At 35.2% G+C, this 23624-nt stretch overlaps 1 protein-coding gene across 6 annotated transcripts in view; it reads left to right on the plus strand.

Moving 5' to 3' along the window:
* The window catches only part of LOC110107356 (phosphatidate cytidylyltransferase 1-like), a 45615-nt gene that overhangs the window by 17200 nt on the left and 4791 nt on the right, over positions 1-23624 (plus strand). For all 6 annotated transcript variants that reach the window (XM_028699711.1, XM_028699708.1, XM_028699706.1 and 3 more), the window contains exons 6-10: positions 10942-11098; positions 14357-14404; positions 14516-14602; positions 23010-23138; positions 23236-23292. In XM_028699711.1, coding sequence (XP_028555544.1) covers positions 10942-11098; positions 14357-14404; positions 14516-14602; positions 23010-23138; positions 23236-23292 — 478 coding nt within the window. The remainder of the gene's footprint in view (positions 1-10941; positions 11099-14356; positions 14405-14515; positions 14603-23009; positions 23139-23235; positions 23293-23624) is intronic.

A 23624-nucleotide genomic window follows, 5' to 3' on the forward strand; every position in this document is an offset into this window, starting at 1 on the left:
ATATACATGCTTCTTAATGTTTTCTTTTTAGGGTTTAATCTCTTCTTCCTGAAATTTAATTCTTTTGTTGTCTATGTTGTTATGTAAGACTTTAGGATACAACAATGGAATGATGAACCTAAGATGAAGTTCTGAAGGTATTAGAAGCTAAAGCTTAAAAACTCACAAGCTGAATCCATATATTTAGAGTAGGTTATATATGACAGACAACTTAGCTGACTTCTATGTTTTTCTTTTTTGAGTTATGATTTGCCCTTATAATTATTCTTTTGATTGTTTGTTATGATGATTGTGTATTTATTTTGAGTGCACACTAGAAATTGATGATTTTTTTAGGTTTTTCTTATGCTTTGCTTGGGTCTGGCCTGAATATACTATGGAGCAGGCTCTTAAGAGTAAATTTTCTATTCATTAAATTAAAAAACAACCTTAAAATCAATTGCAGGATAAAATTTTCATATAAAATCTGCATATTTTATAAAAAATAAGTTAAGTTTTTTCAAAAACAAAATGAAATGCAAGCCGCTTTATGGATTTTAGTTTGCAATTTTGTATTTTCTTGATTACTTATTTATAAGAGTTCACTTATCAAAATCAGTATCAAATTCATATATTAGTTGATGAACATTAATTGTATAGCCTTATGAGTCATATATAAAAAATAAAAGCACTCATATTAAAGATTAGATAATTAAAAAAATTTGTATTATAAGTCAGAATATATATAAGTTATGCTCAGACATCTTAACTTAAATGACTAAGCGGTCAATCGTTTTCCTAAAAGTAAAATAGGCAAACATATCTTGCATATGTATTGATACCAAGATTGATTGGTTTTAAATTTGTTTGGGCAGATTTAGTTGACTGTCCTTTTAACATGATTATAGGATTAAAGGTTGGGCTGACTTAACCTTATACGATATTTCAAGTTCCTAAATCCCATTTATTTGTTAGATTTAGGTTTGAGTTACCATCTTATTTGTGGTTCTCACCTTAGGTCTATGATCCAAGGAGTTACCATAAATCTTTACATTCATGGGCATTTTCTCAATGTTATGCTATTGGAATATAAGTCCCAAGCTTCTAAATAAAATTGATTCGTTTCAAACATAAATCAAATTTTAAAATATAAAACTCAACATAGGATAGTATTGAATTTTTGAAAATCAAGCTTCTATATTTCCTCCTTTGGCTTCTTTTTAAAAATAAATTCTATATATGATTCAATCATTCTTGAAATTCTAACGTTTAAAGCATTTAAAATGAAAATTTTGAAATTAGGTTAGCCTATATTTTCATAGAGAGAATGTAAACCACTATTTTACTCTAATTGTTTTTCAGTGTGAAAAACTCTCGGGATGTAATTAATCATTGGGGATTATCCTTATGGGGAATATGCACATCATAATAAAACAAACTTTATTCCATTAAAAATAACTTTTATTATTGAGTTTATAGTGAAATAATTTAATTTCTTCTAAGATAATTTATTATTATTATTATGCTATGCCCAATTACAAAATATTTTAAATATGTTGATAAAAATTCCTCTTAAAAATTAATTTGATTTTTTTTTTTATTTTTTGTCGATCAATCATTGTTGCATTGTATTACAAATGGATGCTAGTTACACCTACCACTTTGACTATTTGTATACTGAGCAACCTCTTTAGGTATGTTACTCGAGGAAATAGACTTATATTTTGCTTAAGAAGACTTTCTATTGCCTTAATAGAGTTCACTAGATTGTTTTGACATACTTTATAAAATCATGTCTAAGTTTAAGCTTGACATCAACATAATAGATTACTCTATCTTTATAATCATACTTTTGTAGGCTTAATCATGCAAATCGTTTATGTTGACGGCATCATACTCACTGGAAGAATAATGACATCTCGTGGTTAAATGCCACCTGCGAAGGCGCTTTGTTATCAAAGATTTAGGATGATTGATATAATTCCCTAGAATCAAGTTTGCTTTAAAGAAAAGCTTTTATCATTTTTCAAAGAAAATATTCCATTGATCTTCTTAAATAAATAATACTTAAGGTTGTAACCTTGTTGACACTCCTATGGAAATTTGGATCATATTTGATGATGACGAACCTCTTGATGATCCATCTCAAATACTAAAGATAGAGTTGTCAATTTAGGTTGACAGGTCGGGTTCAGGTTTGACTTGAAATTGACTCGAGGTAATATCCAGTTCTCAAGAAACTCATTGATATGAAATGAATGCCCAATTGTTCGATTTATTTTTTCAATTTTCTGGGAGGATTAAAGACCTAAAATAACCAAAATTTTGAGAAAGCTCATTGCTATAGATTTATACGTCACATCCCATGCCGCCCCTTCTAAACAACGTATGGTGCAACAAAGAAAATCATATAATTCCTCAACACTCATAACCAAATCATTTCAACTATCTTCTTGCCAGTTAAAATTGAATCATTCAATTTTATTCTGATAGGAAATACTTGATTTCCTAACCAAATCTAAAGTAGAACGAGAAGAAAACTGCTGTTTTCAGCAGAGGACAGCAGCCAAACACAGGAAAACAGCGAGAAATTGCCAGAAAACTGAGAGAAAACTCAAGAAGAAACTTGGATTCCACTAGATAATGAATAAAATAGCAAAGATACAATTGATCCTCAATTCGAGAGGAGGATCGATCTCTCCCAAATCTCTAGACGCCGCTAGAGCCCAAAGAAAACCTAAATCTAAGAGATCTCAAATTTCAGCCAAATTCCAGATACTCAAACCCTAGCAAAATCAACAATTTAATGCATACAAATCAAAAGGAATTCCCTAAACAGTCCCTACATTCAAATTTCTCTCTGAAACCCCAAAAAAATCCTTCCTAAAACGCCCCGTTTGAGCTGTCGGCCCGCCCGATCTCCGCAGGAGGTGGAGATCACGCGACATTTCGGGAACTGCCGGTCCCGTGCGGACCGGCTGGATCGGTCCAGTGGACCGGTCTAACATATTCATGCACTTCATACATATTTAATTATAGAGCAACTAATCATCTAAAAATAATTTCATAACAATAATTCATGTACCCCTTGCTCAGGACTCATCCCATACTACTATAAAACCAAACATAGTTTTTAAAATTTGACCTGAATTTATTATCTTCCACTATGTCCCTAGCCTTACATGTAATAAGATCCAAAATAAAAATCTGATGAGTTATGAGGCTAAAAAAGATATGCAATTTTGATATCATATTCAAGTATAGGAAATACAATATTTTTCGGTTTATCTACAAGTGGATGTAAGAACTACGTATAATCATTAAGAAGGAAATATACATAGTATGAAATTATTTAACATGTAAAAATAAGGTCGCTTGCAAGAAGTATACTCATTTGAACCAAATTTTTTAGTATGTCTCATAATGTCAATATCATCACACATATCACATACTGCCAACATTATCAATCACACTAAATCTATTCAGTGATTAATTCATATATCATAATATGTGACCATCCTTATATCTTTCAATTCTTTAATTAACTTATTTTTTCCAACTTTAGAAGGTGTCATGTTTACATGGTGAGGTCTAGATTTATAGCTCATAGGCACCTGAGGTCACATTGCCTCTATCGCGAGCAGGCTTCATATTATAGCCCGTAGGCTCCTAAGGTTTCACTACCTCTATTGCCATTTGGTTTCATATCATAGACCATAGACTCCTGAGGTCGCACTTCCTCCGTAGGCTCCTGAGGTCGCATTGCCTCTATCGCCCATAGGCTCCTAAGGTCGCACCACCTCTATTTCTTGTAGGCTTCATATCATAGCTCGTAGACTCATGAGGTTGCACTGCCTCTATCGCCCGCAGGCTTCATATCATAGCCGTAGGTTTCATATCATACCGTGGTTGCTTTGCCTCTACTGAGTCGCACTGCCAATTAGGTTCCCATTGCGCCATTCGCCTACCACCTAACATGATGTATTCTCAGGCTTTTCTGATCGTTGCATTTTTCATTCTAAGTTGCGTGACTTGCTTATATATAAAAATATGCCTATACATACAATTTAATATGATTGTTAGGTGTATTAGCATACATGTAGGTATGATTGTGTGAATACCTATCACACGGTACAACATAATAGACTTGCACATTATCACATAGTATAACAAGATCATAATTTACGACAAATTACATATGACGTGGCTACATAAATCATAATTTATGCTAATTATAATTGTGTAATGCATGGACCAATATTAGACACAACTAATTAAATTTACTCTTATACAATTATACATAATCAGAGCAACCTACTATATTAACCAAATTGCATATCTTTTCTTGTTGTCGTGCAGACTCACAAAATTGGATACCTCATGTCTGCCTGTATGTAGGGCACCTAAACTAAAACCAAATCATTAATTGTTGATTCACTTAATCTCATATCCAACTCATACAATTAATTCAATTTCCACCTAACATACTGATGAACAGGTTGATTTGATTTGGAGGGAATTAGAAGTTTCCTAATCAAGATTCTTAATCAAAGTGGATCGACTAGGAGATATTTTCGAATTGAAGAGGGCATATTTGAGGCTAATTTGGAGGGAATTAATTAGGAAATGTTTCCTAAATGAAGAGGGCTGATTTGGGGGATGATTTGATGGATGATTTGGGAGGAAAATTGTCACGACCCGGCCCGGCTAGCCCGATAATATCGGGGCGGGAACAGACGATCGTACGGAAGAGCATTAGAAACATAAATCAAATTCATTAGATAAATAACATCAGTACATAAATATCATCCATAAATAAGAAAGAGCCACTAAAACAACATCAAATACAGATAATCCCAAACAGTTCAGATCATCTCAACACCAATAAAAACTTTTGAGTCAACATTACATAAACTTTACATACTGATCATACTCAGATACTAATTCAAACCTTAGACTCAAAACATAAAATAAATGGAACCTTTCATCCTGAGGTCCCCTACGACGATACATGTAAGGTCGTCGTGCAGCCATTACTTTTCTCCTGAAAAAGATTTCCAAAACGAGGAATGAGCTAAAGCTCAGCAGGTAAATCATATCACAATTAATTTCATAAGATGCATATATTAAAAAACATTTACAATTGAAAACTAATTCATTTCATTGAGCGAGTCATAACATGTACTATTCATTTTTCTTTTCATTCTTTCCTTTAACAATTGATTTCTTTCATTCATTTCTTTTATCTCTTTCATATGCAATGCAAAATGTAAAAATGAATATGCTAATGTATCATCCGTCCCGGAAGTACCAGTTTTCGTACTGATCAGGTACGCAGTCAAAAGTTTTGGCCATTTCCTTTACCATTTGGCTCCGCAGAACCCCATTACCATTTGGCTTATACAAGTCCTATCATTCCTAACGACAATTAAAGGATAATTAATTAAATAAACGTTGATTTTCGGATTTAATAAATAACTAAATTTTGAAAATTCATAAATCCTCAATTTCATCCAATTATTTATTTTAAATTGATCCTTAACATATTATAATAATATAATAATAATTTTCGGATTAAAATAATCCTAAAAATTAAGAAAATGAAGTTTTCGATAAAAACTTAAAATTTTTCTTTAAAAACATTTCCTAAACCCTTAGGAATCATTTTCATAAAGGTGCATTACAAAATTAAGGTTTTAGGTCAAAAACCCTAGTTTCTAAATCTTCCAAAATTTCTCAAATCTCTAAGTTTTTAACGTTAAAATATTCCTCTAAACATTTCTTAAAGATTTCGTGAAGAGATTTCGAAGAAAATTCCAAAATCCTAAAAACCCTAGAAATTTCATTCTCAAAAATCTAAAGATCTAAAAGGTTTCGTTTGAAAAGAATCATACCGGAGTAATCCTCTCGTCGTCCTCTTCGATTTGACGTAAAGCTCTCGCCGGAAAATCGTCGCCGGAGTCACCCTCGCGGAAGCCGCCTGTCCGTCCGTCCGCTCCCTCTCTCCGTTCGGTCCGCTCGTTTGCGTGAAATGAGAAGGGAGGAGGGGTCGGTTAAGCCTAATAAGAGAATTTGGGTTTGCTAATTACCATACTACCCTCACTTAATTAATTTCGGCAATACACAATGATAAGGGTAGTTTCGGTATTATTTGGTTTCTAAAATTAATAACTCCAAAAATAAGCAAAATTTGGTATAACTTCTATATACCAAAACGATCAGAATTTTGCGTAGGATTTTCTTAAATTAATTTCGTTGCATTCCGTTAACGTTGAAAATTTACTTAAACCTCGTCGCGACGCTTTAAAAAGCGTGCTAAGCCTAAAATAAGATTTTCGGGTTTTACAAAAATAATTAAGAAAATAGGAGAGAATTGAGGGAGGGCTGTTTGGGTATTCATTGTTTATTGTTTGCTTTAAGTATGTGATTTTCCTAGGGTTAGGGGTATGTGTCGTTTGCTAAATTTAGATTGTTCTTAAGGTGTTTGGGCTCTAGAAAGCGGCTAGAGATTTGGGAGAGCCGGAGCTTCCTCTCTAATTGAAGATCCACTTATATCTTATCTTTGCTTTCATGAAACTTTCAATAACTTGTGTGTTCTTTTTTTTTGTTTTCTTATTGTTGGTTTTTTGACATTGCTGAAATCAGATTTGAACTAAGGCTTTTCCTAAATTTTTGCAAGCACTTCCTATCAAATTGGTATCAGAGTAGTTTCCTAAGTTGAAATAAATAGTTTTCTCTCTGATCTTGTTGTTTTTAGTTGTTTGGAGGCCATATTTGCATCAAAGTTGCTATTTTTTTGCTGTTGGAGCCTAGATCCTAGTACCTATGGCAGGAAGAAAAGTAGAAGTATTGGAGGGGGAAATTGAACAATTGAAATCTGAAATTTCGGATCTCCAAACTCAATTTTCAAATTTTAAAAGTCAAATTTCAGCCGTCTATGAGAAGATTGTTGGAAAATTTTTATCCTGGAGAAGATGTTGAAGAAGTTGATCGACGACCAACACAAGTGAGAGGATGGGGAGGTGAACCTTTTTGTGGGAAGAAGAAAATATGCCACTTTTGGAGACTTCCAAGGAGGGGAAAGGGGGAAGGAGTGGTATTTTTGGTCGAGTTGTAGAATTTGGAAGGAGAAGAAGATGGAGAGAAGATGCGAGACATGGTTCAACCACTCCTATAGCAATATCGAGAGTCGTTCCAGCTAAGGGTCTCAGTGAGCAGAGATGGCTTGAGCTCAACTTGTTAACGAGCTTGCGAGCCAAAGCTTATTGAGCCACGAGCTCGAGCTCGAGTTTGATAAGGCTCGACTTGCAGGCCGGCTTGAATCACTATTAATATTTTTTAAATAACCGACACCTCTTTTTTAAAAATTCCGCCAACCGTTTCATAAATCCTACTTGCAATTTCACAATTCTTGACTGCAGTTTCACAATTTGAGGTGGACCACACTCGTGAGCTTAGAAGGCGGATGAACGGGACGATTGCGGAGGCTCCCGAGTTCGTCGAAAGTGGGTAGGACCGTGGCAGATCGTAGTGCACGAAAGACGACCGAACCGCCACAAGATCGTGAGCGGCTCAAGCTCGTTTACAGTGGGATGAGCCAAGTTCGAGCTTGTGTTTTGAGCTCGAGTTCGAGCTCAGGATTTGGCTCACGAGTCGACTCGACTCGTTTACACCCCTAGTTCCAGCCAATTCAGGGTTTGCTTCTACTGTGGGAACATGTGCTTGCCACATTTTGAATGTGTTTCACATACTATGAAGGAGTTTCACATATTAGTGTTTGTTCATATCGTTCTCCTCAACTCCAGAAGGATGAAATCGAGTGATTGATCAGGGAGATGCTTGAGGCAAGGATCGTTCTAGCTAGTGACAGTCCATTTTTCGGTCCAGTGCTTTAGCAGTAGTTTTCTTCATTCCACCTTGAGGACAAGGTGACACTTTGGGAGGGGAGTATTGATGGAGAGGACAATTGATTGGGAGGAAATTAAGAAGTTTCCTAATCAAGAGGGAGCTGTTTAGGAAGGTTCTTAATCAAAGGGGATTATTTGGGTGATATTTTTTAATTGAAGATGGCATATTTTGAGGCTAATTTGGAGGTAATTAATTAGTAAATATTTTCTAATTGAAGAGGGAAGATTTCGGGGCTGATTTCGGAGGCAAATAATTAAGAAAATAGGAGAGAATTTGGGGAGGGATGTTTGGGTATTCATTGTTTATTGTTTGCTTTAAGTAGGTGATTTTCTTAGGGTTAGCGGTATGTTTCGTTTGTTAAATTTAGATTGTTCTTAGGGTGTATGGACTCTAGCATGCGGCTAGAGATTTGGGAGAGCTAGATCTTCCTCTCCAATTGAAGATCCACTTGTCTGTTGTCATTTCTTTCATAAAACTTTCAATAAGTTGTGTGTTCTATTTTTGGTTTTCTTGTCGTTGGTTTTCTGATATTGCTGAAATCAGATTTCAGCCAAGGCTTTTCTTAAATTTTTACAAGCATTTCCTATCACATACCTTCCAATTTCCACATCACATACATGATTATAGGTATCAATTTCACATGCAGTGCTAATGCCCGAATAAATAATTGAACCCTATTAAATTAGAAATGTTAAATATACTAATCATATAAATCTTTTTTATATGCACAAAATAAAATTCTAATATACTTTATGTTTTTTTCCTCTTCCTCCCACGATTCTTCTTCTTCTTCCCTTAAACTTCTAGCCTTCCCATGGTCACTCTTATTTCAAACCGTCATCACAATGAAACCCTTGGTTACAATAAACTTTATTTTTAGATGGTAATCTCTTTTTTTTTTTTTTTTGGTTTACTTAGGAAAAATTACAATTGGGATTTAATTCCTTTAACTTTCAATTCTTCGCAATTTGACGTATAGTTCTATATGTCAAATTGCTCTATTCGACGAGTAGAATATAATGACATTAAAATTACATAATTTTGTGAAAGTTAAAATTTCAGGGTATCATTAAATTGATCATAATGTGACACACACCTGATCTTATTGGGTTTTACATTATAGGTCTATAACGTACCATTGAATATGCTGCTTCTATATGATGAAAGCTTAATCATCAACATATGTATATATTTACAAATATAAAGTGTAGGATCATTGATATGCTAAGGTGGTTGTATTAGAGAGTTATATTTTGATATCCACATAATTGGGAGTTTAGTTATGTTTTATTTGTTTTCTTATTGTATTTTATTGTCCTTTTCTCCCGTATGCTTATTTATAGACTCAACACATTCAATCAATAATTCATTAAACTTCTCGTCTCAACTCCTTTCTACATAAATTAAAGTATCATTTTGAAGTTGGAATCTATATATACTAAGGTCCTTTGTAACTTAACTTCAATGTTATGCAATTTCATCCTTCTGTGCTCAATAGTGTCAAATTCCAAAAGATTTCATAGATGCACCTTCACATGCACCAACACATACATATATGTGAGTCATTATATGGTTTCTCATCTGTCCATGTGTGCATGATTATGATTTTACATCTGAAAGCAACACATGCAGTAGTATATTATAAACCTGTAGCCATTGGCTTTCTCAAAGTTTTTGTTATTCTAAATCTTAAATCCTTCCAACAAAATGAAAAAAAAAAATACTCTTTAGGGTTTATTTTATGTATCACGTTTCCTAGGAATGATGGAATTTTCGCTTTATGGCTTTATGCATATTCAACTCTACAAATCCTTAATTGTTTAACATATATGGTTTTATGGTGATTGGTCTCTATCTTTATTAGGAAGTTCTGCATTTCACCTCTGATTTTTATATTCATAGTACAACAACAATAACAACAACAAGCCTTTATCCCACTATATGGGGACTTTTTATATTCTTAATCTTACAAAATAGGCTCTTGAATTCTTGATCCCTAAGATTGTAGTCATTTTACATGTTCAGACTTGGTTAATGGTGTGCAGTTTCTGTCTTTGTTGCTGTCAATTATAACTTTATGTCTTTCGGCCCGCTTGTGGAGGTGAGGATTTTGTACGTTGAAGACTCAGTATTCATATATTTATATGCATGTAGAAGAGTTAATATGCTGCTTGTGGAAGTTTTATTAGATTAAACACACGTTCTCAATAAATTTCCATTTTTTTTTTTAAATTAACCTATGGTCCTATGGATGATCACATATTATTTTTTAGTCTATTGATTAAAAAAAATAGTCCAAACTAATATTGTATCTCAATATTTATAAATCTGGTTATTACTGTTTTGGATATGCTTATTAAAATAATATAACTAGTTATTGGTATTTTGGATATTGTCACTGAAAAGAATAATTTTCTCCTTTTTTTCAAAATTGAATACACAAAAGTTAATTTAGGCCATTGTTGGTTAATTTTTGTTTTTTGTTTTTTTTTTTTTGTTTTAGTTTGGTAAACCTAGGACTGAGTCAGCAATGCTTGGAGATGGAAAGCAGTTATTTTACGTGGAACCATACAACTCAGTTGATTAAAATGAGGATATATAATGAATATATTATCCACTTTATAAAAGATAAAAAAATCTATAAAGGTTGTTTGAATCCCAGGAGTTTTATGCGAACATTCTTCAGAGTGTTTTGTCCAAAACAGTGCGCATCTGGCAATAACAGTTAATGATTTTGCTTCTTTCCTCTTTGATACTTCTGAAGTTATCCCAAATCCCATCTTTCCTCCACAGCATATGAAGTTCAATATAACGTTGAACTTGAAAATGATAGTTAATATTGAATTTTTATATTCCATTAAATAGGTTTGGAAAATTCCTTTAAATGTCTCAGATTTTACTAAGAACAAATGTCCTACTGCAGAGTACTATTAAAATTCTCATTTTGTTCCTTATTGATATGTTGAACAAGGGCATGCCCATGCGTGGTTCTTATTGCTTAACAAGGTCCTTGATGAATACTGCAATTTTTGCTGAAGTTGGATTTTCATGCAGGTTTCTCTTACCAGCCTCTCTTATTGTCATCAATGACATTGCTGCATATTTGTTTGGGTTCTTCTTTGGGAGAACACCATTGATTAAACTGTCTCCGAAAAAAACATGGGAAGGTTTCATTGGTGCATCAGTTACAACCATTTTATCTGCATTTTTGGTAAGAATTGCTTGCTCATTCTTAATTTCTTCTTTTTGTTACTTGGTCTGCATATCACTACTTGTGTTGTTGTGAAACCCTAGTTATAAATTGCTAAAGAGAAATGAAAATTGGAATGTTCGGGGAAAGGAATATTGAATACGGGCGATTGATTTGGCGCTGTAGAGAGAAAATAAGAAATTTAGTTTTTTATTTTTTTAATAAATAAAATTTGAAGTATAAGAAATTATATTAAAAAATCATAAAATATTTAAGACACGTTGGTCCAATTTCTTTTAATTATTTTTTAATCGGTTGCATCTTCAGCGTGTCGGAGGAGTGTCGATGCGTGTTGTGTCCAATACATGTCGGATATTGCATATCTCTTTGAGGAGAAGTATCGATGCATCATAGACTCCAGGTATAGAAAAAAGAATTCAGCTCAAGCTGGATTTCCATAGACCTATCAACTAAACAACATGAAAGGCCCTATGAATGTCGTGTGTAAAGAAACATATCATAAGATAGAGGTACATAACCTCCTATATAAAATCGTTTAGATGAATGGATATATTTGCATAACAAAACAACATCAAACCGTGGAATAATAGTGATGTAGGACTATAATGGTTGCAATGATTTTATTAAGAGCTTGCACAACTTATTGATTAGAGAGATAACATTTATAACTATTAGCAAATAAAATGATGAATCAAAACATAAGAGCGATCACTTTCGTTTAGGCTAAGTTGCATATAAAGAGATTTGAATCAACAAAATATCATAGGAAAAATAGCATCATTCAAAGTAGTAGCTTTCAACAAAAATCCCTAGTCTAACAATAAGATTAGAAAACAAATGAATGCACTCAAATCCCTACGTTTACTAAGCTTAGCAGAATCGGGCAAACACGACCTTCATGACTACAATCAAATCACAAGAAAGGATTAGACTTAAGAAATACGAGAAAAGGAAAATTAGAAAACCTTTGTCAAGGATCGGTTGCATTCCTCCACTCGACGATCTCAAGTTGCTCTTCAACAGATTCAACCAAGGTGTCCAAGATGCGTTCTATGTAGTCTTCAATCGTATGGTCGATCCTCGGGTTGTCGTCGAAGAAGGTTGAATGGAGAATGTGCACGAAGCCATGTTCGTCGTAGGCATGTCTGTTTTCAGTATCGGGATCGGCCATCCATGAATTCTAGATGACGATTGCTTCCAAAGATTACTAGGAACCTTGAACTCCGTCGATGAGAAAGAAGTTTCTCCTTATCTTGAAGTGGGGTGAAGAGGTGTGGCCGGCCAAAGGATGCGGGGGAAAGAGGAGAGGTCGGTTAAGTAGGGAAGCACAAATTAAAAATCTAAAATAAATTTAAGATTTCTAATTGGGAGGGGTTAAGGAATCAAATTTGAATTTAATTCCAAGGGAAGAAAGGTGCATTAATGTGGAGAGAGGGGATTGGAAAGAGATAGAGAGGGGGTGGGTAGAGAGAGAGAGAGGGATGAGGGAGATGTTTCCAAATCCAATTATAAGGATTTGGAAAGTAACTAAGAGAAGGGGCTTTGAAGATTTCGGCCAAGGGTGGAGAGGGGAAAATTAGAAAAGTTTCCAAGAGAGCGTGAGGGGATTTGGAAACAAATCCATGGGTATTAATGAGGGGGGGCCGGCGGTATGATGTGGCCTAGGGGATTAAATGCCAAGTTTAATGCTTGCTTAATTTGGGTTTTTAGGAGTTAGGAAAATTAAATCCAATTTGAATTTGAAATTCAAATAGATTTATTTTAGGAACTTTCCTAAAATAGGTTTAATAATTTAGGAAAGATTTTAAATTTCAAATTGATTGAATTTGAATTCCAAAATATGCCCAAATTATGTCAATCCAAATTTGGCAAGGGAGAGCAATGAGAGAGAGGATATGGGGCCGGTGGGTGGATGGGTTCGGTATTGGGGCCGGCGGCTAGGTGGAGATGTATGTGGTGTTTTGTGGAGGGAAGGGGAAAGATTTGGGAGGGAGAAAACCGTGAGGGTGATGTGGCCGGTGGATGTGGTCGGAGAAAAGAAGATATACGAAATAGAACCACGAACCCGAATCGTCTAGGTTGGTGGGTGATGCGTAATTCTCCCTCTCCTAGGGATCTCTCTTTGATTTCTCAAGCTCTCACAAGAACTCATGCAAGGGGAAGAAATATTTTAATCAATCATTCATTAACTTGCAAAGAAGAACAAGTGGGCTATAAATAGCCTCTTACAATGACTCAAACATAAAGGACGACAATGCCCCTAGGGCTTACATACGACATCCCTTAAAAGGGTACAATGGGAAACTAAATAAATCAAATACAATACAACATCAGAAATAAGAAAAATACATAAAACAAATCAAAAATACAATGACTCAATCGTGGCCACGTCTTCGACAAACCTTCCATGATCTGATGTCCCCATCAAATAGCTTTTAAAGTGTACCATATCCATGCTTTACCAATAAATTATACCCTGCTCAATTATATCCTATTCCACAGGGTCAATCTGGATAATAGCAAGTCACTTGTTAATTATAAACTAGTGTTAGATAGTAGATGAAATACAACAGTAAAATAAACGAAGTATTTTGATAAAATACTTGTGATAGTTTTTATACGTTGAATCTAAATCCTTATTAAATTAAGTAATTCTAATATGATGTTCATCAGTAATTTTGACATTTGATGCCATTGGATTCACTTGATATGGTGGCTTTTTTAGCACATCTGGGAACACGGAAAAAATGCTGGTGATTTTTGTTGGGTCAACCACTCAATTGCAAGATTTTGTTTAATAAAAGTTACGTTAGGTTAGTTATATTCGTCATTTAAATTGATCATACCACTTGTCTTACCCGATTTTAATCAATTGAGATTGGGCTTAGAGGAATGATTAGTTTTCCTGGTCTTCTCCATTGTGACTTGTTTCTAAATCTCATCACGGAAAACTCTCTGTTATTATACCAAATCCTCTGTCATCCTACTTGTAAAGTTTTGTATGGACAAATCAGTTGAATAAATATTAATTGAGGTATAAAAAAAAATTGTCCTCCAAATATAATCAACTGTAGCCTATTTTTGATACCACTGTGCTCGTTTGTTAGGATAGTCAGCTTCCTTTTCCACAGCGTGTACACTTACATTTCTAATTTCATGCATAGCTGTAGATGGGCATTTTTTGGTGCATCTATATTAAGTAAAATATTCAGATAAGAGGATGCTGTTATATTTTATTTTTGTTTTTTATGTATGCAGTTGGCAAATATTTTTGGTCGCTTTCTATGGCTAACATGCCCAAGAAAGGTAATCTGTCTTCTTTTTCCAAGGAAATCATCAAGCTCTCAAAACAATATGACTTCATCTGATGTTTCTGGTTACCTGATTATTTAGTTCTTTTGGTTCAATTTCTTTCAGGACTTGTCCACGGGGTGGCTTTCCTGTGATCCTGGTCCTATGTTTAAGCCTGAAATTTACTCCTTGCCTCGATGGGTGCCTCAATGGGTAAATGATCAATCAATTTCTAGTTGTTCTCATTTTGCACACTTTTATATGACTGAATTGTTATAATTTCTTGCATTTATTTATGCTTCAAGCATGGAAAGGTTGTACCTCAATGTTTGGTCTAGATAACGAGATTTATCTTTCATGAATACATAATTTTTGGATTTCTATATCACGTTCTATTATTATAAGACTCAAATAATTAATCTAATTTCATGCTGTTCTAATGTTATAGATTTAGATAACTGGTATTGATATCCCATTTGACTACAATAATTTAAGTTAAATTTTTGAAGAAATGTCTTTTCTAAAAAGGTAATATGCTATGCCTCTATCCATATAGGCATTAATGCATGTCTATTTTGAGGTGGGGAGGAAGTGCATTAAATACCTGACCTTTAGTACCACTATATATGTTCTCACTTTTTTTCATACTACGTAAAGTGCGGAGGGGTCATACTTTATGAGCTTTGTACATTTAAAGCTTTGGTTGAGGGGTAGGGGGTGGAAGTAAATTTTTTGGAATACTTCCCTAATGGTGGAGGGGTAGAGGGGTTAAAGCTTTCGCTTTGATGCATAAGATGGATAAATGTTTTCAACATATCTTGAAATAGAAGATAGTATGGTCAGGTTATGTATAACGTATTCATTGTAAAATATTCAAAAAATCATCTTTAATAAATTGATATCCGCTTGACAATTTACAATATCAGATGTGTAAGAAAATTTAATATTTCAACAAATAAAGTAGAATTGGTCATTATCTAGAAGACTAGAACCAAATTTCATCAGGTTATGTATAACGTATTCATTGTAAAATATTCAAAAAATCATATTTAATAAATTGATATCCGCTTCACAATTTACAATATCAGATGTGTAAGAAGATTTAATATTTCAACAAATAAAGTAGAATTGGTCATTATCTAGAACCAAATTTCAAATGCATAAGCAAAAACATGAACTAAAAACAAATTTTTTATCCATTCTAAAAGCTTAAATACTCTTTCTTTTGTTATTTATTTTTCTAGCCTATCCAATTGCTTACTGATGCAATTACACTTGTCAATAGTGTCACTAATGACTTAAAAATGCAAAAAATCAAGTGAACTTGATCTTGACCAAGCCAATATGTTAAAGACCCAAATCAGTTGCTTTGAAAATCCCAATTTGATTGTTTGGCATGGTGGCACGTGTTTTGACCAAGCAAGTCGTCTTGAGATGAGGTGCCAAGGAGCAAGTTCGTGTCCTGCCCATTTTTGAAAGAAAAAATGTTAAAATCGGGAATTTGAGAGGGAAAAGCTTGTCTTTATTCATTACATTCTTCCCTATTTATAGTTCTATACAAGATATCTTAATGAGGAAATAATAAATTACATGAAATTTCTAATAAAATCTTTCCTAAAAATCATTCCTTCTTTATGGCGTGATCAATGAGAGCATCCCACGGATTGATCTTTATGTCCGTCGGATCTTTTGCACTAGGAACGACTGGATTTCAACACTTCCTCTCAAGCTGGGAAATATGGATCTGTCATCCCCAGCTTGTCAATCATTTTGAGAAAGGCGGAACAATCCTATCCTTTGGTAAGGATATCTGCAAGTTAATCTTTTGATGATACATGGTCGACACTTACTAGACCACTGTCTAGTTTTTCTTTAATAAAATATATGTCCACTTCTATGTGCTTGGTCCTGTCATGCTAGACTGGATTGTGGGCTATGCTGATTGCTGATTTGTTGTCACAATGTAGCTTTATGGGCTCATCCCACTTAACGTTTAAGTCTTCTAGGATTATTTTGATCCATAGTAGCTAACATATTCCCAAGGTCATATCTCAATATTCTGCTTCTGCACGGGATCTTGCCACCACGTTCTATTTCTTGCTTCTCTATGTAACTAAGTTACCTCCAATAAAGGTGCAATATCCAGAGGTAGATCTTCTATCAATCGGTGATCCTGCGTAGTCAGCATCTGTGTATACTTCTAGGGTTATTCCACTATCTCTCTTAAAAGAATCCCTTTTCCTGGTCTTCCTTTAAGGTAATGCAATATCTTGTCTATCGCTTGCTTGTGAATCTGCTTTGGATTCTGCATAAACTGACTGACCATGCTTACAGCAAATGCTATGTCTGGTCTAGTGTGGGAGAGGTAGATCAATTTCCCTATAAGTCTCTGGTAGGCCCATTTATCTACATCTGGATCTTCTCTAGCTTCCCCCAGTTTAAGATTAGGTTCTACTAGTGTTGGTGCTGGTTTACAAATTAGTTTACCTGTTTCTTTTAGAAGATCTTTGATATATTTCTGTTGTGAAATGAAGATTCCTTTGTTGGAGTGAGCTACTTCAATTCCGAGAAAGTATTTTAGTTTACCAAGTTCTTGGATGTCAAATTCCTTAGTAAGAGTTTTCCTTAAACTAGTTTTCTCCTCTTTATTATCCCCAATCAAAATAATATCATCAACATACATTAATAATATTGTGACTCCCCTTGAGTCTGAGTGTTTAAAGAATAATGTATGTTCACCTTGACTCTGTCGATACCCATTTAGGAGCATGAATTTAGAGAACTTCCGAAACAGGCCCTTGGTGATTGTTTAAGCCCATATAGAGCCTAGCTTTTTCAGTCTGCACGCCCTGTTATCTTCTGATATTTCTTTAAAACCTGGTGGTATTTTCATAAATATCTCTTCTTCTAAATCCCCATGCAGGAATGCATTTTTCACATCCAATTGTTCCAGATGCCAGTTGTATTTGGCTGCTAGTGAGAGTAGTATTCGGACATTATTCATTTTGGCTACAGGCGCAAACATTTCTTGGTGGTCAATGCTATATGTTTGAGTGAGCCCTTTTGCCACCAGTCTTGCCTTATATCTCTCTAGTGTGCCATCAGCTTTGTATTTTACTGAGAACACCCATTTGCAGCCGACCAGTTTTTTCCCCATTGGTAGATTGACGATTTCCCATGTTTTGTTCTTTTTCAAGTCCTGCATTTTATCCTTCATGGCATTTTTCCAATTTTTATCAGATAAGGCCTTAGAAATATCTTTAGGAATATGGATATCTTCTAATGTAACCAGGAAATTTTTGTGTGACGAAGAGAAGTTGTTGAGGGATATGGAGTTATTTATAGGGTATAAGGTAGGTGGTGAGATTACCTTATTTCCAGGAGATGGTTCAGATTCTTGGATCTGCTTTGGAGCACAGCTTGAGCTTGTACGTCTGGAGTAAACATTTACAAATCTAATGATAGCTTTTTCATTTGTTTCCCTATCTTGGGTTTCAAGAGGATTGGTTTGAGGTGGTGGAGGAGGAAGGTCAAGAGGTGCTAGTTCATTTTTCTCATCTTCCTCATGTTTAGTCTCCCCCTGAAGATGAGGTTTTGAAAAATAAGAATTTTGCTCATCAAAAGTAACGTCAATAGAGACAAGGATTTTTCTTGTGGGTGGATGATAACACTTATAACCTTTTTGGGTAGCTGAATAACCAATAAAGATGCACTTGAGTGCTATTGGATCTAATTTTTCTCTCCTGGTTGTGAATATGAACATAGACAGTGCATTCAAAAATTTTGGGCGTAAGATTATGATGAGTTCAAAACTCGGGGTAAAAGGAGGACAAAGTCTCCATTGGAGTTTTGAGTCCTAAGGCTGTTGAAGGTAATTGATTTATGAGATAAGCTGCAGTTAAAAGAGCTTCCCCGCAATAGGATTTGGGTGTATTGTAGTGAAAAAGGAAAGCTCGGGTGGAGGCTAGAAGGTGACCATTTTTCCTCTTTGCAACCCCATTTTGTTATGGGGTGTGAACACATGAGGACTCATGGATGACCCCTTCACTTTGAAAGTAGGAGGAAAGGGTTTGGTTGAAATAATCTTTGACATTATCGGAGCGGATTCTTCTTATTTTAACCCCGAATTGATTTTTGATCATGGAATGAAAGATGGGTAGAATGATGCTAACATCAGATTTGTTTTTAAGGAGATGTATCCAAGAGACTCTAGTGCAATCATCAATGAATGACACAAACCAGCGTGCCCCAGAGATATTGGGGATTTTTTAGGGTCCCCATATATCACTATGAATAAGATCGAAAGGAGTATCATATCTCTCACTTTTGTTTGGGGATGATGTTCTTTTATGTTTAGCCCACTCACAGGTTTCACAATGAAAATTTTTATTTTCTAATTTCGGGAAAAATTGAGGATACATATGTCTTAGGACATCAAAAGATGGGTGTCCTAGTCTATAATGATGAAGCCAAATAGTGAGATTCCTATCGAATAGGGATAACATAGAGCAACTATTTTTAGATTGGTTTGGTTCTTCCAGGTAGTACAATCATGCTCTCTCCTTAGCAAGTTCAATCTTCTTCCCCGATCTCTGGTCCTGAAATAAGCAATAAGTAGGGTTAAATAAGGCTTGACAATTATGGTCATTGGTAAGTTTTTATATGAATATTAAATTTGTGGATAATTGTGGTATGTGGAGGACATTTTTCAGGGTGAGTGAGGGAGATAATATTATGTCTTCTTGGCCAGCTACCGTGGTAAGAGAACCATCAGCAGTGATTATTTTCTTTTTGTTTGGGCAAGGAGTATAGTTTATGAGGTGGGTAAGTGAGTGGGTCATGTGATCTGTGGCTCCTGAATCAATGATTCATAATTGCTTTAGATGATTTCTGGAAACACTTAAACTAATAGAAATTGGAGTCTTACCTGAGAGTGCAAGTGAAGAAGAAGCATTTGGTTTTTCAAGAGGTATCAGGAGTCGTTTCAATTTATCGATATCTTCTTTATTGAATTCTCCAAGGTTGGACTGTGCTTCTGGCTTACTTGTAGTGTTGTTGGCATGTGATGTGCTCATTGTTTCACCCTTTTGATTCCACTCCTTGCTGGGGGGTTTTCCATGTATTTTCTAGCACGTTCATTTGTGGGTCTTGACTTTTTGCAATAGCTGCACCAAAGTGAGTCATTGTCTTTGAATTTTGAAAAATCTTTACCATTCTCCTTCCATGACGATTCTTTGTTCATCACCATTGTAAAGCTTTCAACGACCTTTTGTTCTAACATCACTCCTCGTCGGCTTTCTTCTGCGCGGATGAGAGAAATGGTTTCATTGAGTGATGGCGTCTCCTCTTTGCCGAGAATCTGAACCCTAACTTGGTCAAATTCTGCATTTAGTCCTGCAAGAAAATCATAAACTCTATTTTTTTCAATAAAGTTCTTCAGGATCGCAGTATCTTCCGGGCATCTGGTTTCTATGCATCTATAGTGGTCAAGTTCCTGCCACAGATTTTGTAGAAGAGTGGCATACTCCGTCATGGTCTTACTCTCCTGCTTTGTGCTTCCAACTTTGACTTTAATTTCAAAGATTTGAGCCGCATCACGAGCTTTGGAGGTCTGTCTGGCAGCATCCCATATGTCCTTTGTAGTCGAAAGGAACATAAATTTATCGCTAATTTCTGAAGTCATGGAATTCTACAACCATGACATAATCATGGAGTCTGCTTCATCCCATGCCCCAAAAATATGATCTCCTTGTTTTGGTCCTCCTCCAAGAAGATGGTGTATTTTTTCTTTCTCCTTTAAATAGGTCTTCACAAATTGAGATCATTTTAGGTAGTTCTTTCGATTTAGACGATAGGAAGGTTGCATGCTTTGGAGGTCACCCCGTCCTTGATGCATCATCGATTCCTCAGTTTGGTCAATGCTCTGTGAGGAATTAATTTCCGACATTATGATAGTAATTAAGAATATCTAACTTGGTTAACAGTGAAGGTTTCCCGGAATAAATTTCCCTTGTCGACAATAAAGGTCGATAATGAGGATTTTTCTTCTTTTTTTTTTCTTCCTTTTTTGTTAGAAAAAAAAATAAAAAGAAAAAAAAACCGGACGAGCCTTGAAAAAGGCTCGGATTGGACTTAGGGCACGGTTCCACCCCCAAGTCGCACGCAGGCGTGGCTTCCTCCCGCGAATCACAGGCGTGGATCGGGCTTCCGATCAGCTTTGACTGGTATGTGCGATCGGGGGGGGGGGGGGCATCGAGCGGGCTGTTTCATTTCTTCGTCGGCTTGCCCTTTCTGTCGGATCGGTGACGCTTCTTCGGCTCTTTCGACTCCTATGTGGTTGTCGATTAGGCTCCTTCGACGACTTTGGCCTTCCTCTCGGATCGGAAGTTCCGATCGAGTCGCTCATCCCATCCAGCGGGCGTATACGGGTTAGCAGCGATCTAGTCTCAGATGCCCCGAGCTTTTCTTTTCTCTTCCTCCTCCGACGATCTAGGATCGTTCTTTGACGGCAATTAAGGCCGTTGGCTTTGATATCATGTTAAAACCGGGAATTTGAGAGGGAAAAGCTTGTCTTTATTCATTACAATCTTCCCTATTTATAGATCTATACAAGATATCTTAATGAGGAAATAATAAATTACATAAAATTTCTAATAAAATCTTTCCTAAAAATCATTCCTTCTTTATGGCGTGATCCATGAGAGCATCCCACGGATTGATCTTTATGTCCGTCGGATCTTTTGTACTGGGAACGGCTGGATTTCAAAAAAAAAAAAAAAAGGCTACACACTCTTTTGTTTTCAACATGCCTTGAGGTTTATTCATATGTCAGGGAGCGTATGATTAGGGAGTAATGTAGAAGTATTTGTGCCTTTTAGATAGCCAAATATATGGTTTAATGTATTTGTTTGAATCAGTATATTTATAATTACTGATTTGCACTATCATGAAAGACTAGTAAGAATGTCCTTGCTTTCATGAGTGCAGTATTTTCTTATCTTTGCAGCTCAAATGAGTGTTGTCCTTGTCCATTGTTCATATCATTTTACAAGAGATGAATTGGTGAAATAACACCAGAAAATGGATTTATTGATTTGAAGTTTCATTAATTGAACTTTGAAATTCTTACTCTTTTTGGTGTATGCCTAATTTCTTTCCATGGAATATTAGTGTTCTTTCAAGTCATTCATGAGACATGCATTTCTAAATCTTAAGATATTTGCATCTAGATGACTAATTTTTTTGTGGTTTAAAGGCAATTTGGGGCTCACTGAGGGGTGGGTTATGAAAAAATTGCCTCGAGGCAACCAGGGGAGGCTTTCCGCCTGAGCATTGCCTCGGGTGCCCATGGTGCGTCTTTTACACATTGTAAGCGTTGCAATTGGCCCATGTTTTGATGTAAGTGAACTTAAATCATATGGTTCCAAAACTCCAAGCAAGTATCAACTCAAATTATTTTTTTCTTTGAAAATATCAAGCAATTTCTCAAGGCTATTTCTAAAGCTTGTAAAACAAAATAAAAATAAAACCGGGCATGGTCAAATTGCTCTCTGCTCACTTATTGATCTCTGACTAACTCACTTCCTCACTATTTCTCCCTCGCCGATTCGCTTCCTCATAGAATTGCTTTATCACTGCTTCTCCTGCACTTGTGCTACTATCTCACCATCTCACTTGATCATTGTTTTTCCTATATTGACTCAATTAATCTCTCTAATTGACTGCCCTCTCTCACCGTCTTGCTGGGATCACTTCGTCTCTACCGACTCACCAACTTACTCCGCTCATCATTGCCACAAACACACTCGTAGTGTCTCTGTGTCACCTTTTTATTGGAGAAGCTGGTGGTCTTGACTCTTTGTCAGCATCTCTTTGTGGATCTCTAAAAGTGTTAAATTCAACGAGGTATTTAACAATTTTTTTTAATCTTTATAGTTCATGTTGCATGGTCCGGGTATTTGAGATCTTTGGGATTTGGATGTTAGTTTTTTTTTTTTCATATTTGGAAAGTTTTATAATATAAATTTGTTTAGCCTTCTTTGTAGCACTTAGTTTTCAAATCTTTAACAAATGTTTACTGTTTGTGTTACTAGAGTTAGAATGTGAATGAAATGATAATGAACTTTGAATTTTGGAATATATTTCAAGTTTGTCCCTATATTTATAGTATTTTAATTTCTGAAATATTTAAAATATTATGAAGTTTGCAAGGCCCCAGCTCATGACAGGTTAAACGTTTTACTTTATGCTTCCGCCTTTTGAAACATTGATGATTTTTTGCACCAATTTTTATTCAGATTCTGTTATCCATATGTAATTCTTACATGTTATAGTCTAGTCACATTGATTTGTTATATGTTATGGGCATCTAGTATGTCATTAAAATTTTAATTTGCACGAGTGAAATCTACTTGTTCATTCTTTATATTTGATTGCCTTGGGAAACTTCTTTATCAATGTAATATGGAGGTCATGTGTTAGTATAGTTTCCATAGCCTAAATTTGATGGGACTATTATACATTTTTTCAATTTCATGTGTACCGTTCTTATTATTGGTTTGCTTTATAATAACTGGAGCATTTCGCTTTGATCCAAGCTTATCTATGCTTTCACATGCAGTTTCCATGGAAGGAAACATCAATTATGCCCGTGCAATGGCATGCCTTAGCTCTTGGTTTGTTTGCATCGATTATAGCACCATTTGGAGGATTCTTTGCCAGCGGATTCAAAAGGGCTTTCAAACTTAAGGTTCTTTTTTCTTCGACTAGAGATTGAGATTGTAGAAACTAGTAAGAAGTTGTGGTAAATGGTCTTTTTTTCATTAAATTTGTTTTCTTCGTCGTAGGATTTTGGTGATAGTATTCCTGGACATGGTGGCATCACAGATAGAATGGATTGTCAAGTAAGCGACTATGATTTAACAAACTTTTAGCTAGCAATCAATTTTTCTATACTGAAATGCTATTTGTTTGACACAGATTCTTTTTTCGCTTATTGTGAATAGTTTAATTTAAACTTATTAATTGATTAGTGGTTTCTGCTATATTCAATAATTTGGGCTATCAATCAAAATCTATAGTTGGCATCCCTAACATGTCCTAAACGGATGTTTTATTGCGTGTTAGAATTGGTACAGTTGCCCTTTAATTCTGGAGTCCATCCCTAGCTGGAAAAATCCTTCTAATTGCCCTGCTATCACATTCATTTATGTAAGGTCTTATATTCCGTCCCTAG

Source organism: Dendrobium catenatum, unplaced genomic scaffold (genome assembly GCF_001605985.2).
Source record: "Dendrobium catenatum unplaced genomic scaffold, ASM160598v2 fragScaff_scaffold_1373, whole genome shotgun sequence".
NCBI classification, from domain to species: domain Eukaryota; kingdom Viridiplantae; phylum Streptophyta; class Magnoliopsida; order Asparagales; family Orchidaceae; genus Dendrobium; species Dendrobium catenatum.